Below are 17202 nucleotides of genomic sequence, written 5' to 3'. Positions count from 1 at the left end.
ATTTAACAATAAGACTGCCAAAAATAAATTCTTAATATTTATATTATTTACTTATTTTAGCTAAATTTGGGTATAAATGATTTCAACCTTCCTTTTAATCAAGATAGCTAAAGAGTAGCTTACAAATTGTATAATGCTTTGGTACCTTGTTTTTTAGGGTGCGTAAGAGCTTACAACTATTTCTTTTGGGCGTGTGGTCTCTCAACTTCAACCTGATGACCTCATGAAGTTGAATGGTTCCAAATGAGCCCATGAGAGAACATGTCTTGTTGAGTGCAAGACTTCGACATCATAAAGGATGAAATTAGGTTCGCACTTTGGGTGAATATGGCAAAATGGATAACCCTCACTCTTTAGCTCTTAGTCAAAGAACTTTCAACCTATAGACTTGTACTAGTAAAAATTCTTTCCTCGTAATAGCACTATTGAATTTTATACCTCTACAAAACAACCTTACAAAGTCTCTCTTGAGAGAATTTAAGATTCATGATTTGCATCATGAGAATAATAAGGGTTTCGACTTCTATTGGAACGGTTGTTCAAGAATATAATTTGTAGATTTCAAATGGAATAAATACTCCAAAACATTTGTGTACATGTTGAATAGTCAGATGTGTGCTTTCCCGATGTGACTTGACAGAAGAAAATTGAAACATTAATTCCTGAAAATAGAATATCCATAATCTTACAAACACAAGAATAAATCCAGAGGCGTATCATCCACGTGGGATAAAAGCTCCCGTCAGACGATGCCACGTGGCAGCCATGCGATCTAATCATCAGAGAAAAGACATAAATAGTCATTGGCCTCCAATTCCCGGGGAAAAGAAAAAAGAAAAAGCGGGCCCCACGTAGGATTTGGGCGGAGGAGGCGAATAAATCGCTGTCAAGTAACAGAAGCCTTTTAACGGCACCACAACGCGGCGGGGCTTCGCAGTTTCTGTTTCTGTTACTGTTAATGTTGAGCGTGAGTATAACCCTGCTTAACGAATAACTTATTTTCTCCATCTGCGCAACGCTAACACACGGAAAAGGGAGCAATCAAAGGTGCGGAAATTTGTTTTGTGGAAGGAAATTGTTGGAGAATGGTCTGAATTTGATGCGCGTCGATCTTTCTTGAGGTGGAGCTGATTTTCGTGACGAATTTGCGGCCCTAAATGATCTATATTTCGAGGTATTTGATCTGAATTGAAGATGATAATTAGTTTTCGATCTGCTGGATTCCATTGTGTTTTTTTTTTCCAGAAGTTGTGTTGTTATTGCGATTTTTAGTTGCAACAATTGAGATGTTTTGCAGTAGAAGAAGGGGACTTAATTTTTAAGTTTTCTTGTTGCAATGACGGTGAGCAGGGGTTTTTCTCCCATGAGTTTCTATCTAGTAAAGCAACTGAATTAGTGCTTGTCCTTCAAATAACACTCTCTTTTCTCTTTTCATTTTTTTCCTTTTCAATTTTTTAATTTGAACCAGTTAAACAGTTGTTACTTTTGCTTGATTGCATGGGCTTCCATGTCATGTTTGAGCGGGTGAAATTTGATTTATGCAGACATGCCGTGGGGTTATTAATTGAATTGTATTTGTGTTGGTTTGTGGCTAGGTTTTTCAAGTAGCTGTTTAAGGTAGAAAGAAATATTGCTGTTCACTAGGCATGAATGCTCGTCTTAAACTAAGTTGAAACTGGGCTTTATGTTTTTGATCGTTCAAGTCACTCTGTATAATTAAGAATTGAGTGGTATGTAGCTGGAGAGTGTATGAAGGGAAATTAGAATGGTGAGAATCCACTAGAATTAAGTCTTGGTGGACCAACCAGTGTGAAGATAGAAGGTAATGGAACGAAGAGGCTGCAAGTTTTTGCAATGGCGTTCTTGCTTTCATTATTAAGTAGCTTCTCTTGCATTAGAACGAATCTACGAGAGTGCGTAGCAATTAGGGATAACTTAATATTTGAATTTCATCACCAGTAGTGCTTCTGCAGCTGCTCATCTGAACTTTTTCAATTTATAAATACCCTGTTGGTAGATTAGAAACTAGCGAGATCAGATTTTCACAAATCATTAGAATTGTTAGTTATTGTTTCTGGATTAGATTGTGTTGGAATTTTTACCATCAACGTTTCAAATCACGCTACAGAGCAACAGCTGCAAAAAAGCAAGATTAGAAACTCTCCGAATTTCACCAGCAGCAAGTGTGATTTTTCGGTTCTATATAAATCTAGAAAGACCCAGTTGTTAGGTAAGAGAGGCATTGTCAACGATGGCCAATTGCTATATGAGAAGGGCATTACTAAGTCACTGAATTCCATCATCAACAGTGTTTCTCTTCATTGCATTTTATGATTTATAAGATTCAATTCCTAGATATTTCTTTTTGTGAAGAGACGAAGGAAGCTAGTTTCAAATTCTCTTATTTATGAAATCAGACATCGTTGGTCTTGTTCATAGTAATGGGCATTCTAGCTCAGAGACTGCTCCCACCCTTGCTCAGGATGTGATACCCTGTGATGTCTACGTTTCCTTCAAAACTCTCCTCGTTTGCTGAAAATTTGATGAAGGAAACTTGGAGCAATGTCTACCAAGGGAGAAGCAAAAAGCTGTGCAACTTTTAGCAATTTGAGCAGCAAAATTTTCTAGATTCCAGATTTCAGGACAGCAAGCTTTTGATTAGTTTCATCAAGGTTTCACAACTCAGATTTGTGCAACCAAAGAAGTGTAGGAAACAATATCATCAACATTGCACCTTGAAAAATGTATGCAGATAAAGGTCTTAGTTCAGTCTCCTGCTTTGTAAAGAGCGCCTTAACATTTGATGAGTCTTATTAAACAGTTTACCGGGTCTATTTAACAGTTTTATATCGTAGACATCAAAAGCAAATTTGAATCTATTTGACTTAGGTGTTTCAAGCCTAGGAATTGGGTTTTCTGCAAGCAATATGCAATAATGTAATTGCCTCGAACTCACTCTGTCAAGTTCTGACTGGAAACACGTTTACATGTTATTCAGTGCTTTTGCCGGACTTACTGAAGCGGGTGTACATATTAGTTCAGATATAAATCACCATTCGGCTGTATATGTCGTGTATCTATTTTGTTTATGTGACCAGAAAGTATTATTTAAATAGGAAATAAAAGTGCGAAGCTATTTGTGAAGTAAAAAGATTTTGGGGGGCGACAATTTAATGTATGAGAATGTGGGGAGGTTTTAAATTTGATTGTCATTTATGGCTGTCAAACTGACGTTTGAGGCACCCTTGATTTTCCAGATGGCCTCATCTTACAGTTCGGAGATGTAGGATTAATTATGTTTTGTCAAAAATATGAAAAGTGCAAGTGAAGCTAAATAGGGCAGTGAAAATTTTATTACATTAATCCCGATAGTCAATATTAAACCTGTTTATGTATAATTCTAAAATAATGTACAGTAATTTTAAATCAGTGGGAAGTAATTCTATTTTAAGTTATTTCAAGTTTATGTATAATTATAAAATAATGTATAGTAAATTTTGAATTGTTTGAAATATTAAGAAATTATATTTTTTTGGGGGAAACCATTTTCTAACCTAAGCTTCTTAAATTTCTAAAACAACTGCTCCATAGAACATATCAGCGCCATGGTGCTTTATGAATCATGTCATGTGAGACTATTTTTATCTAAGGTTTACAAGGAATCATTCATCTATTATACCTTATTTCTCTATATATTTTAACTTTAGATTCAAAGTGTATTACAAAGTGAGAACAAAGAAATCTATGGAAGGAATTTTAATTGTAATAACCAGATCGTAGGGAACACAGATGAAGAGATTCGAATTGCCATGATGAATCTTAGTGATGGGAGATGAACAAAAAAACAAGAAATCTTTAAAGAAACTTGAATTGTAATATACAAGTCTTCGTGAAGATAGATGAATAAATTGAAATTATGGCAACATCCACCAAACTAGATTAGGCCAAAGCGGTCACAAGAGAAGTGTAAGGGAATCCGTCATACCAACCTATTTTTGGCATATTCTCTTACACACACCAACCACTCATTCTTGGGCGCCCAAATAGGCCCCATGTCATAAGATGCTCTTACACCTGTCATAGCTCATTCCTTAAATAGCTCTTACGCGTCATAGGAATCCGTCATAACCATTTCAGCCATGATCTCCTTCACACACATCAAGATGTCGACACATGTAAGTGATCAACATGCCAACTAGACATGTACACTCACATTTACATATTATTTGCAAAAAATATATTATACAAAACAAATAATAAGAATAGGAATTATCCAAGGTTGAGACACCTTATTCCTAACAATTCTTACCCTCTATTAAAAACTAGTTTCACTTTCCTTGAGTTTCCCTTCTTTGAAAATTATCTCAGTGCATTGGGATGCATGTCCAATGCATGTTCTTGAATGCACCGCCTTGGTCTTACATATTCCCAATTTGGGTTTTAAGAAGAGGTGAGCTAAGGTGAGACTAGTCTCCGAGGATGCATCTGATAACCCATAAACCATGTGCATTGTGTAAGCATGAGCCTCAAAGTTGAATGTGAGACCAATATGGGGAAAACCCCATGACCCAACTTAGCTCAAAATAAAATTAAGTATTCTTAAAATGCTAATTTGGTTTTTGACATGGACCTTTTATAACACATATAACTCATTGTCCATGAAGAGTGAGAAAATAGGAGAAAAATGATGAGTAGAGATAAACCATCAATTAATTGATAATTACATTGAGTGGGGTTCATAAAAGATTGTTTAAAACCCATTGGATGCAACGTATAACAAAGTATTGTATAAAACTTATCAAGATTAAATATGACCACCTTCCAATTTTAATAGCTTCGCTTTTATCAACCATTATTGGTCTAGTTAATTTTAAAACTCTTTACTAGAGCATTTAGATATATGCATTCTTATCACTTCTTATTGGGTGAACTTTAGTTTATTGCCATGCAAATCACAAAAAAGTATTAAGCCTATTAAATTCATGTGGGTATTCTATAAATTCTTGGTTTAATAGTTTTCTAAGTGTATATTGTGAATCTTTATATAGTCTTTTTTCTTTTGAAATATTCTTGATTGTGACCATAGGTCTTCACTTGGGGGCTTATTATAGTGCTCATTTTATCATCATTATTTCTAAAGCCTTGTCAAATTGTGTCATTTTCTCATCAATGCGATGCATTCAGAAATGAAGTTTATTGGATGTTTTATGCTATTTAATACTATCATTATCTAGGAGGGTGTGTAATAGACAAAACACTTGGTTAATTTATCATTGTCATAAAATTTGGGAAATCACATAATAGGATTAGGTGTTTGTCAAGCTCCTTTTTATCATACAAGTCAAGCATTCTCTATACTTTTCTTGCTTTGTTTCTTACAATTCAATAAAACATAATAAGATCAACTTTGGTGGAGCTTTCTTTGTGTCTTCAATATCATAATAATGTGGGTTTTATAACAAAAGCATAGTTTGCATGATACTTCTTATCAAATCTTTCTAGTTGAAGAAAGATTTCAATACAAAAATAGATTATCCTTAGGCTATGATGTTGCTCCCAATATTCAACCAGGTAATTTTGGTTTCAAACTTATTGACCCATGTTTCATGAGAAGTGGTTCACAAGAACCCATTTTTCATGAGAATGAATGGTACACTCAACATTCATTGCATTTAGGTGATGCTTGTAGAGGTGAAATAATGGACCCTCCCATGAGGTCATCCATCCTAATTTTGCTCCAACATCACTTAGATGCAATGAGTGCCATTCATTCTCATGAAAGATGGGTTCTTATGAACTACTACTCATAGAACATAAATCAACAATATCATAATTTGATTTGCTATTAAAATATCGTTGACTTATCCTTCGGCTTCTTAAAAGTCACAAACAAAAAATAGTCCTTTTGATTTGTCCTACAACTTAATTTATGCCTTTGAATTTATTTCCTTTTAAATGTCATGAAAGCCATACTCACAAGTTTCATATTCAACTCCAACTATTAAAGTTCATAAATGACGATATTTTTCTCTATGATTTTTTGTTTTGTTTTTTAGATTAACACTTAGATACATAGTAATATCTAAAAAGTAGTCTCAACAATTAATTCATTGTAAATCTTTACATGACCTCTTTACTACCAAAAAGCACATCGAGTCCCCTCCAATCTAGTTTTCTATTATAACGAAGTTGTTATATGGTTAGTCATATGGGCTCTATTCTTCAAGGTTGAGGCTTCATATGTGAGTGACTAGGTCGGTGGTTAGAATGACAAGTTCTAATCTATTCTTGCAAGATTTCCATCTTATATGGAATGATGAAAGATCAAATAAGTGACAAATTATGAACGATTAGATTAAAACCTTCTAAAGAATCTATAAACATACAAATATTTTTTTGATGCATAGGTCATTTCTATTCTATAATGATTAAAAATTACACTATTTCTCGAAAAAAAGGACATATAGTCTCTCCAAAGAGAGTCTAGAGTATCAAAGCCAACTAAAAGCCATAAACATGGGCAAAGTTAGAAACAACACAATTAAGTGACCACTTGACAGAGTTTCATGATCATCTTTTTTACCCCACAGACAAGAGAACGAAGATTAGAGTTCGAAAGTGACCCACCTTTATCTTGTCTTCTTTATTCTACTTGGTAGGAGTAATAGCCATAGGCCAATAACCTCCTCCGAAATCTGACCAACCATAAGCATTGACGTGGAGGGAACCACACTATCAATAAACCAATTTTTATAATGTTAATGTTTATTTTATACATTTTTATTTAAATTTAAGATTTTTAACATTTATAAAAATATTTTAACTTCTCTTTGTAAATGCCTTTAAATAAAATAAATGCAAGTTTATTTATTTCCAAATTCAATAAAAACATTAATTGTTATTATTAATTTACAATTTTCTTGCCCCAAGCACCTCCTAACATTCCCTAAAAAAACATAAAATTGGAAAATTTAAAATCCTCTTGCATGGAACATTGTTGGACTCGATTGCTATTTATAGCGATAAAATAAATATTAGATATACGAAAGCAAAGAATTTTATCCATAATTTGTTAGGAGGAAAAGGTGTAAGGAAAGTCGTGTCCGGCCAAATAAAAAAATAAAGAAAGGAAATTGGGCCGTGCATAGTCCACGTATATATCTAGGTCTACCTGTCATCCTAGTCAGCATTTGCAACCCATACGATAATGGGCTTTTTCCTTCCCGGGGAAAAATATAAGACAAGGGCCCTGATTAGGATTTTGGCAAAGAAACAAAGAATAAATCGCTGTCAAGTAACGGGAGAAAAGAACGGCAACGCAACGGAGCGGTGCTTAGCAATTTTCTGTTACTGTTAATCGCGGCCACTGCAATAACCCTCTGCTTATCAGCGCTAATATATTTAATTTTTATATATTTTCGTTATCCGCCTGAGGCAAACAGAGTCGAAGAAAGAGAAAAAGAAAGGCGTTTCAGGGCGCGGACAAGGCGCGGACATCTGATTTGCCGGGGGAAAAATGTGAAACCTCTTCGTGCTAATTTGCGCCGCTCGAATAGAGCTGATTTTTGCGGCAAATTTGGGGGTTCCGCGGCCCTTAATGGTTGAGATTTCGAGGTATTTGATTTAATTTAAAGAAGATTGGTTTTTTCACGAGTTGGAATCCATGGCATTTCTGGTTCAGCAGTTGGCATTTTATCTGAAACAATTGGCAGCGTGATAGGTGTGGTTTATTTTAAAAGGAGCTTTTTCTTTTGTTTTCTGGATTGTTGCAGGGAAAATGTTCGATGGTGAAACTGGGGGTTTAGCCCCGGGTAATTCTATCTGGTAAAATAGATTATAACCCTTTCTTGAAATCAAGACTGTATCTTCTCTGTTTCTGTTTTTTAATTTTTAATTTTGTAAAGTAGCGTTTTGTTTGTTTTTGTTTTGTGGGCTTATGTGTCAAGTTCTGAATGCGAGAAATTTACTGTTTTGTCGATTTGGCACGCGGTGATTAGCTGAAATATATTTGGAGTTGTGTTGGAGTGCGTTCCCACCATTAGCCATCTAATGTGAAAACATGAACGACATTTGTGGGAATTACTGTTTAGGGAGCATGGATTTTTCCGGCTAGTGAAGTAGAATTGGGGAATTTATATTGTTGATGGTTTAATTATATTCTTTATTGAAAAATTGGGTAATTGATCGCTGAATTCCTCTTATTCAGATGTTCTTTTTGGTCATGGGATGGGTTCACGACTTTCTGTTTAGTTTTCTTCTTTGGCTGATGGCTGTTACTGTACTAAATAAGAAGAGAAACATAATGCAAAGAACTTAGGATTGTCAGTTCGCGAGAATATGATGTTATTTGCAACGTCAGCGATATGAATCGACCATTGTAGATTTTACTTGAGGGCAGAGCAGTGCTTCTTATAACGCAACACGAGTCTGTAAAGTTTAAAACTTGAAGTATGGTATGCTAAATAATGTCCGTTAGTTTTGTACGAAGGAAAGAGTTTATGATTGTGAATGAGCTTAGAGTGGGGCTCTTTAAATTTTAATTTCATCGTAAAATATTCTACTTTTCGTTGCTCTGTGTACTTTTGTCGACCCAGTATTTAGACCGAAAAGACATTGAACTCTATTAGTACCAGTGCCGTTCTTCTCTGCTTTATGAATTTATCAAGTCTGATTGGTAGATTAGCGATTTTCACCGGCAGCGATGCTCCGGTTTCATTTTTTATGGCTATTTGAATTTTCAAAACCCAATTGCTATATCTTGCTATTGCGGGAAATAAGGAACTGGTTTTTTGGAATAGTAATTTATTGGTTCTCTGCACTGTTGGGGTTTGCTAATTTTGAACGGATGTGTTTTGATTCTAGAAGTCCCAGTACGTTATGCACATGTATCTGTGGGGATATGATATGACACGTTTATCCTATTTATTTGTGCCCACTTACCTGAGTGAAAATGTTTAAAAAGTGAGGATCTTTAAGGAAACATTCAGTACCGGTTTTTGCCAGGGAGAAGTCCTTGTTTGAGCACTCTACTGAGTAATTTTAGGGGCACATATTTGTAGCTAATGCAAATGCTCTTTTATGGGTCGAGACTAATCTTTACACGATGACTTCAAGTTTTTTACCTTGCAATCGTATGCAACAAATTGCAGGGAGCAACAACGGAATTGTAGAATGGAAGCATTAATAGCGCCGCACTGTTATAAAGAGCAGTTGATTTTAGCCAATTTTATTAGAGAGAACTTCTGGAAATGCAACTGAGTTACACGGCAAGTTAAAAACGAGAGTAGTTGTAGTTAGGAATTTGGCAATGCAAATGTATATGGTTTTTGAATCGATTGACTCATTTAGGAACTTGTCTGCTATCAAGGTTTGTCAAACTACTCTGTCACCATGCTCCCACTTTTAAGTAAATTAAGCCAAAATTGGTAGGCTGTTCCGTACCTATGTTTGAAAAATAACCCTCCGTGTGAAGTAGATGAAAGCGAAGTGTGTGACATTCCTGAGTTTTTACACCTCTATTCTATCAAAGTGCTGTAGAGCCTTGAATTCTCGAAGTTCAAAGTTCTAACAGTAGGGAGCTGAAAAAAATCACACGAGCTAGATTTTATTAGAGCCATTTGTTTGCTGATAGCTTTCTCGAATTCTTGTATAAAATTATTCGTTTGCTATTGAGTACTAAAACTCTCGTTCTTTCTTAATGAAGTACCCATTCGTTAGCAACCGTATACTGGTTATGGTGGGACTTGTCAATGGTTAGTGTATGCTAGTTAATGCTGGCACTGAAGTAAGTCGTTGTTTTTTGCTGCCTTATTCTGTTAATAATTTCGTGGTAATTTTTTTAATAGTTATTGTTGGTTATTTTATGCTGAAATAATGATTATTATTTGACTAATGGAATTTGCATCCAAAATAAATATTACGTGTGATAGCCTGAGAACTAAACTATTGCTGGAGACGGTAGTTTGGAAATTATTCCATTTTTTCCTTCAACGTTGGAGGGAAGTTGAAATCGGGTCATTAGTCTGGTTCTCTCGTGACCCATGTTGTCTTGACAATTTACGACAGTTGCAGGGAGCCTATTTTCTGTTTCTTTTAATTGGAAATCTTTTGGTTTCATCCTTGAAACCTACCGTATAAACTTTATTGGTTGGGATAATGCATTGACTGGCCACATAACCAGGCCTCGCATAACCTGCTACATATTATGGGTTCCAGTTCCAGTGAAGGTTATAGATATTCTGGCTATTGAATTTGCAAATTCTGCTAAAGACCTGGCAAGAGATGGACATTCTTAGTGAGAGACCCGAACAAATTATGCTTTCCCTAAGACTTCAAAATTTGCCTAATGTTCCATTAGTGATTGCTAGATCATGTTTTTCAGCAATACTTAGCGTATATTTTCCAACAATGTTCAGCTTGTAAGATACTAGTTCTTTATTTTCTATGCATTAGTTGGGGTCTTATCCATTGAGTGCGCCAGAGTTTGTCCTTGATGTCTGTGTTGGGCATTGCAGAGTAACTCGCTGCTTTGAAATCCTGTACGTAATAGCTAAAGTTACTCTTATTGCTTGCATACGGATCGGGGATTTACAGTTTGCACGTTTTTAGAGTAAATGACCATAATTTGAGTTGATAAACTGTCGCAATGATAGCACAAGGTTCTGGATATGATTGTCTGCCATTTTAAAAATTTATATAGTTTTGTGTCTATGGTGCACTGTGCTATTTGTGCTGATTAATATCAAAATGTTTGTTATGTCAGGAAAACAAGCTCGATCATGCAAGAGAGGCGCAGAGAATTAACGGGAGATAGGATGCAGGTGTCTAAGCGCAGTAAAGAAGAGACAGACGATCCAGATTATATGGAGAAACCATCCAAAAGAAAAAAAGAGAATAATTCTTCTTCAGATTCACTTTTACCTGGTTCAAATATAACTTATCCTATTACAATTAATCACGGCACTGTGATGAGACAGGTCTCCACAAGTGATTCCTGTACAAACTGCTCTTCTTCATCTAATGGTTCTGACTCTACATATGAAACATTACCATATTTGCATGCAAAAACTAGTGAAGAGAGACAAACAGACAGCAATGGTCCTAGCTCAGAGGTCTCATGGGCAACTGAGACATCCTCTTTTTGTGTAAGCAGAGAAACCGGGATGAGAAAGACAAATGGCATGGTAAACGATTATTACACAGGAAACCAGTCAGCAGAATTGATAGAAATGGATGCACGTGCTCCACTTGTAAGGGGAACTCGTGGAAGGGCCCAAACGCTTCCTTCTCGTTTCAAAGATTCTATTCTAGAACCATGGAGGAAGGGTACAACTAAAGAGGAACCAGTGAAGAAGGGTCCATCTATAGTGGAACCAGTGAAGAAGAGCCAATTTAAAGTGGAACCAGTCAAGAAGAGCCAATCTAAAGTGGAACCAGTGAAGAAGAGCCAATCTAAAGGATTAAAACACTTAGAGGAAGGACAGACTTGCTCAACGCATTCTCCTGTTTCAGCTATAATTTCCACCAGACAGCCTACCATAAAGCTAAAATTATCATCAGGTTCTACTTTGGTTCACAGAGAGACCCAAAATGATTACAAATTCCCAGAAGGAATTCTACTTCCAAAGACTGTCAATCATACTATGAAATGGAATATGGTTTTAGAAAATAAGTGTAGGACGACAGCCCCACAATTTTTGCAGAGAACATCTGAGTCAGCAGGTTTGAACAGTGTACCGAGCTTTGTTGTTAAAGAAAAAACGACACCTGGGGTTGCGACAAAGGATTTGAATCCACTAGACCAATTTGCCTTAGGCGATATAGTCTGGGCTAAATCTGGCAAGCGTAACGATCCTGCCTGGCCCGCTATAATCATAGATCCCATCCGAGAGGCTCCAGATAAAGTGCTTAGTGTTTGTGTTCCAGGGCGATTGTGTGTTATGTTTTTTGGACATTCTTCAGGAAAAGAGAAAGAGAGGGTACGCTGCTATCAGATTACCAGTTGCATGTACTTTTTAATTTCTATTTTAGTTCTGCATGTCTACGTATCCTATGAAATCACTTTTTTTGGTGATTTCTCTCTTGTTGATTTTTTCCTCTACATTTTAATTTTATGATGGCAATAGGATTATGCATGGGTGAGGCATGGGATGATTTTTCCTTTCATGGAGCATCTGGAAAGGTGAGTCTCATCAACTTCGGACACTTTCAAAATTCAAGCCATCTCTATTAAGAATGCATATATCAACTGTTTTACAATAGCACGAATATTAGAATGACTGAATACGAATGCCTCGATTGTATTTTTAAACTTTTATGTAAGAGCATATGGAAAAAAGCATATTTTATCCATGTGTATACCTCTGATAGAAATCTGGCGTGTTTAGATTTCAAGGTCAAACGCAGCTAAATAGGAATAAGCCCAGCGACTTCAAAATGGCAATTGAAGAAGCAATTTTAGCAGAATATGGTTTTTCAAATCTGGAGTGCCCTCCTGATAGTACCTCGAACCAGGGAGCACAAGGCTCTTTAAAGGGCCAGGGAAATGCTAGTCAAGTTGTTGATGTCAGCAAGGGCCAACAGGTTGTACTAAGGAACCAACCGATGGTATTGCTTTCTGTTTTTAATGCATCTTAGTGTTTTGAGAATGAATTACTGTCAAATTAAATAATCTGGATTAAAATATCTATGCATTTTGACTCTTAGAATTTGTCTATCTTCTTGAAGGAACTAATTTATTTTAGTCTCAGGGTATAATATAGTAACTGTGAAAGTCTTTCTTGTTTTGTTCAAGTTTTTAATTGCATGGTATTCCAAGGTTTAATCGCTCTACGATAGCTATCTTGTGTTTGGACTATGTCATCTTTTCTGTTAAAAATTTGGTGATCTCGGAATGATGAATTCAAATTGAAAATCTGTACAGTATTTGTTCAAGCAATATATTGGCATATCCTCTCTTCTATATATCATATTTATTTTTTAAATTTGTCTTCGAATGATGATCTACAAAGGGAGACCAGCAACAGAGTGAAAACAAGCTTTGAATAAATCAAGGTATAATAATGAATTTTGTAGCACAGTGAAGATACTTCTTATCTCTTTATTGTGAACGTATACTGTAGATACATGTTTGGGCTATATTAGTTTTCGTACATCACTTGAATTTGTCATAGGACTGACAATATCCTAGCTGTATCCGACTAAAATAAAACCAAGACATGGCGACGATAAAGAGAGTTAAGCATATATACCGGTTCATCTTGGAGCCCCTACAGTGAGGGCTTCTGGCTGCTTTGCGCAAAGCACATTATCGGCTGTGGAAATTCTTTATTTTTAGATGTGAGAGCTTCCTTCTAAGCTCCAATGTCCAAAGTCAATTTCTCTTACCAGTTGCATTGCCAAATTTTAAAAAATGTATCTATTATCTTTTCTGTTGTGTCTCCTCTTTTGAACATCTGTGATGTGTGTGTATATGTGTCGCACACACAGTATCCGAGCTGTATTATATTGAATGTTTTTAAAAACACTAGGAAAAAGTCGAGCAAAGATACTGGACGATCATAGGAACCTTGTCTATACACGAGCAACGAGGGCGGAAAGCACCAGACGGCTTAAAGGTCAGCCATCATTGGAGAACTTAAAGTACACAGACGGCTTAAAGGTCAGCTCCTGCAGGTTAGAGGTGAAAATTTAAAACTCAATTTATCCTAAGAAGAGTTAGGGATTGATTAAGAAGTTGATTCAAATTGAATAGTTGCGAGGCTGAAAGAAATCTATGATAATGCTCAGGTTGAAGCACTACTAAGCATTCGCTCAATATTACTACATTGATAATACGCGCTTTCCTGAATGAGGTTGGGTGCAATTTTCAGTTGAATTTTGATGGTGCGTTCTCCTGTGCACTAAAAGGACCCTGAGTGAAAGGGTCTTACCATTTTTCTAATAAGTAAAATAGAGAAGATGGAATGTCTAGAACATGACAAGAAGTATTTACGCTAACATGACAAAGAGCAATCAATTGATAGATATGTACGTTCAAGCATGTCCAAAAATAGCAACGACCCGAGAAATATATGAAGCTTAGTTGAATCAGGAGTACGTGATGACAAATTTGAAGAGAAGTAACAAGCTCAAGATAAGGTGCGGTAATTTAAGGTTGCAGCAAGGGATGGAGAGATGATCAATATAGAAGTAACTGCACAAAATATGAGTAATATTGCAGATTATAGAAACATTAGGTAAGAAGCATTTGATGGGGGAGAGTCACTCTACGCAGATGCCCGCGAATTGAAGAAAAAACTGGTCTGTAAATATTCCCAACATAACTGTTCACGAAGACACAAAGTGCCTACTCGATCTGAGGTTGAATCATTGAATGACTGAACCATAACAGCTACTGAGGTTTCTACTATTTCTAACAATAAACAGAAAACAAAGCTCAGGTTGGTATTATTTTTAGCAATAAACAGACATCTCCTTGAACTCTCATTCTCATGATGGCTAACCTGGTGTGACCAAACATTGATGTTAAAAATTTCCGACACAATCGAATCTAGAATACTGATAATCATATAACTGCTGCTATCTTGCAAGGACAAAACTCTTTACAAAGTGGGGCAATCGCATAACTACTGCTATTTCAAACAATATATGAATATACCTGCAATGATTAATGGGGAAGCTCTATGTTTTGATTAGTACTAGTATTAAGGCCTGAAGAGCATTGTACTTGGAAAGCTTCACCACACAATTAACCTTTTCCTGCTTAATATTTATAAATTACTAACATAGATACTACAGTTGCGACAACATAGATCCGTGCAATATTCATAAGTCAGTTTATAATAGTTCAGCTGGGGAAGGTATAAATCTACCAAGGGAATTTTCAAACATTTTCTTTACATTGAGCTAGGTAAGAGGCTTACCTCATAGAAGATTGGAAGACACGGCATGGCTAATGGAGTCGTATAAATGGCATGAGCTAGCAGATTATAACTGTACAGGTGGGAAAATGATAACTTCCAGCAGATAGATCTGATCTTATGAAGTTATTATCTGCTGGCTTTTCTGGGTACAATTAAGCCCATAGGGTCGTAGACGACAAAATGGCGCACTTGGTATAAATGGCCTAAGCTCGGATGGGTTCTTTTTATTAGTTTACATCCTTAGCATGACACTTGTTTGCGTTGTACATGAGCTTTGAAGTCCCATATATTTCCATTGGTTCAAACCCTCCACGAAAATAAGTTACAAAATAATTTCTAATGAAATTGATCAAATATCGCTTTTATTTTCATACGCTCTTTTCGGTGGAGGATTTTATTCCTAGTAATTAGCCCATAGGCTTTTTGTCGTGGGTTTCACGCCCAAAATATTATTCCATCTTCAGAATTGTCTTATTCTTACGGAATTTTTATATACTTGAATATTTTGGAGCAAACTGTATCTCTTGATCTTGAGTAATAATCGAAGCATTAATCCCAATCTTAAAAATAATAAAACAATTGTTATTTTATTGCAAACAAATTACTTTATCAATAATTAAAAAATCTTGTTTTATAAAGTACGTTTTTACAATAATTTTTTATTTTTATTGATAGTAATTGATATCGTTTATTGACAAATCTCTCATATCTCTTAATACAGAAGCCGTTAGTTTATCGACAAACCATATTTAAGAATTACGAAACTAATGTATTACGTATTCTGTAAACAAAATTTTAAAATTTTACTATCTGGACAATATAATACTTCTGAAATTGAAAGTTTTATCTTTTTGCAAATATTTAAACTCCTGTATGATATATCTATTAAGTCTCCACGGTAAGAGCAACTTATCTAAAATAATTTTTACAGTGTACTTTAAATGCCTTTTTAGTTAGCCGCGGAAACAATATAACTGCAAGATTATGCGGAGGCATGGTGCCGATGACCGAAACAGAATGCAAACTCGTTCGGGAAATGCAAATTAGTGATAGTTGAATTAGTATTATTAAAGAAGTTTTAAATTTCAAACAATTAACCAATAATTAATAACTATTTAGTTCTAGTTAATGAATAATATTTATTACTTGATTGGTTTTTTTAACCTGGGAGGATTCCCAGCTGTTTGGGAATGGCTACGGTCATCCCCGGAATGTGCCCCAGCTGCCCCCCAAATGACCGCGGACATTTCTTGGCATTTTGGAAGGTTGAACAGGTATTGGGGATGGTAGGGGACGTTCCCCATGTGCCCTGCTGTCCCCGAAACAGCTACCGTCGTTTGAAGCAGGGTGCACATCCTCATGTTTCATAGTTGTAGGGTCTCTAAAACTGTTATTCTCTTCAATTACTGCCAACTGAGATGGTATTTCGAAGTAGCTTTCTTAGCACCCATGTATATTTTTCTTTAATAATCTAAAATAGATCAGAATTGTATATCATGAATCTGCTTTTTTAAATTCTAATTCTACAACTTTTAGTAATAGATGCGTTTTCTATTTAGACAACCGAGATGCTTTTTTAGTCACCTTATTCATCCTTCAGATAGATCAATTAAATTCTTTATGACTGTAATTAGTCTTCTATAGAGATGGGTGAATATATCTAGGAGACAAATATTAGAATCTGCCAATATCTACTAAGTCTCAGTTTATACAGACGGGAAATGACAACAAAAGAGAATGCAGTAGCTGTGGTGGAAAGATTCCTTCAAAAGTAACATTGAAACAGAAGAACAGTTTCAATCTGAACAAATCACTTTGTAAACACTGCTTTAAGGTATATTGGAGTATTTATCTCACACCCTTCAGTTTCCACTTTGGATTGAACACCTTTCCAGAAACAAAAACAGATTTTTCTTAATGTCTCCTTTTTCCTAATTTAATTGCAGCTATTTAAGTCCAAACAGTACTGTGGGATTTGCAAGACTGTGTGGCATGCCATAGATGAAGGCAGCTGGGTGATGCAATCTTCTCCATATTTTTTGAGAGACAAAATGAAAATGAAATGTTCAGATGTAGAATATGTGATTTAATTTTTTTTCTCTAAAAATGCTTGAAAATGAAATGCATCGAGACTGATTCGCCAATGTTTTTCTTGACAGGTGCAATGTGACAAATGCCAGATTTGGATTCATGCTGAATGTGATAAAATTAGCTACAATCATCTGAAGGTTCCATTATATATTGGCATCTTATTTCTTCTAATTTCATTTTTTGAATA

The 17202-nt window shown here is 35.6% G+C and overlaps 1 protein-coding gene across 7 annotated transcripts in view; it reads left to right on the top strand.

The window, feature by feature from the left end:
- Nucleotides 1-1006: 1006 nt before the first annotated feature.
- The window catches only part of LOC149570107 (histone-lysine N-methyltransferase ATX4-like), a 34608-nt gene continuing 18412 nt past the window's right edge, over nucleotides 1007-17202 (top strand). Inside the window, exons 1-8 of one of the 7 annotated variants that reach the window (XM_089822759.1) lie at nucleotides 7441-7614; nucleotides 7773-7824; nucleotides 10763-11978; nucleotides 12126-12181; nucleotides 12387-12606; nucleotides 16639-16758; nucleotides 16871-16939; nucleotides 17084-17152. In XM_089822759.1, coding sequence (XP_089678885.1) covers nucleotides 7778-7824; nucleotides 10763-11978; nucleotides 12126-12181; nucleotides 12387-12606; nucleotides 16639-16758; nucleotides 16871-16939; nucleotides 17084-17152 — 1797 coding nt within the window. In that variant the 5' untranslated portion in view covers nucleotides 7441-7614; nucleotides 7773-7777. Of the gene's footprint in view, nucleotides 1175-7269; nucleotides 7615-7772; nucleotides 7825-10762; nucleotides 11979-12125; nucleotides 12182-12386; nucleotides 12607-16638; nucleotides 16759-16870; nucleotides 16940-17083; nucleotides 17153-17202 lie in introns of those variants that run through there. The other 6 variants (XM_089822760.1, XM_089822764.1, XM_089822762.1 and 3 more) reach the window with 6 other exon arrangements.

Source organism: Cupressus sempervirens, chromosome 3 (genome assembly GCF_028749045.1).
Source record: "Cupressus sempervirens isolate cs-2001-9-10 chromosome 3, ASM2874904v1, whole genome shotgun sequence".
NCBI classification, from domain to species: Eukaryota; Viridiplantae; Streptophyta; class Pinopsida; order Cupressales; family Cupressaceae; genus Cupressus; species Cupressus sempervirens.
Note: the sequence above shows the minus strand (reverse complement) of the source record. Positions and strands in the feature narration are given on the sequence as shown.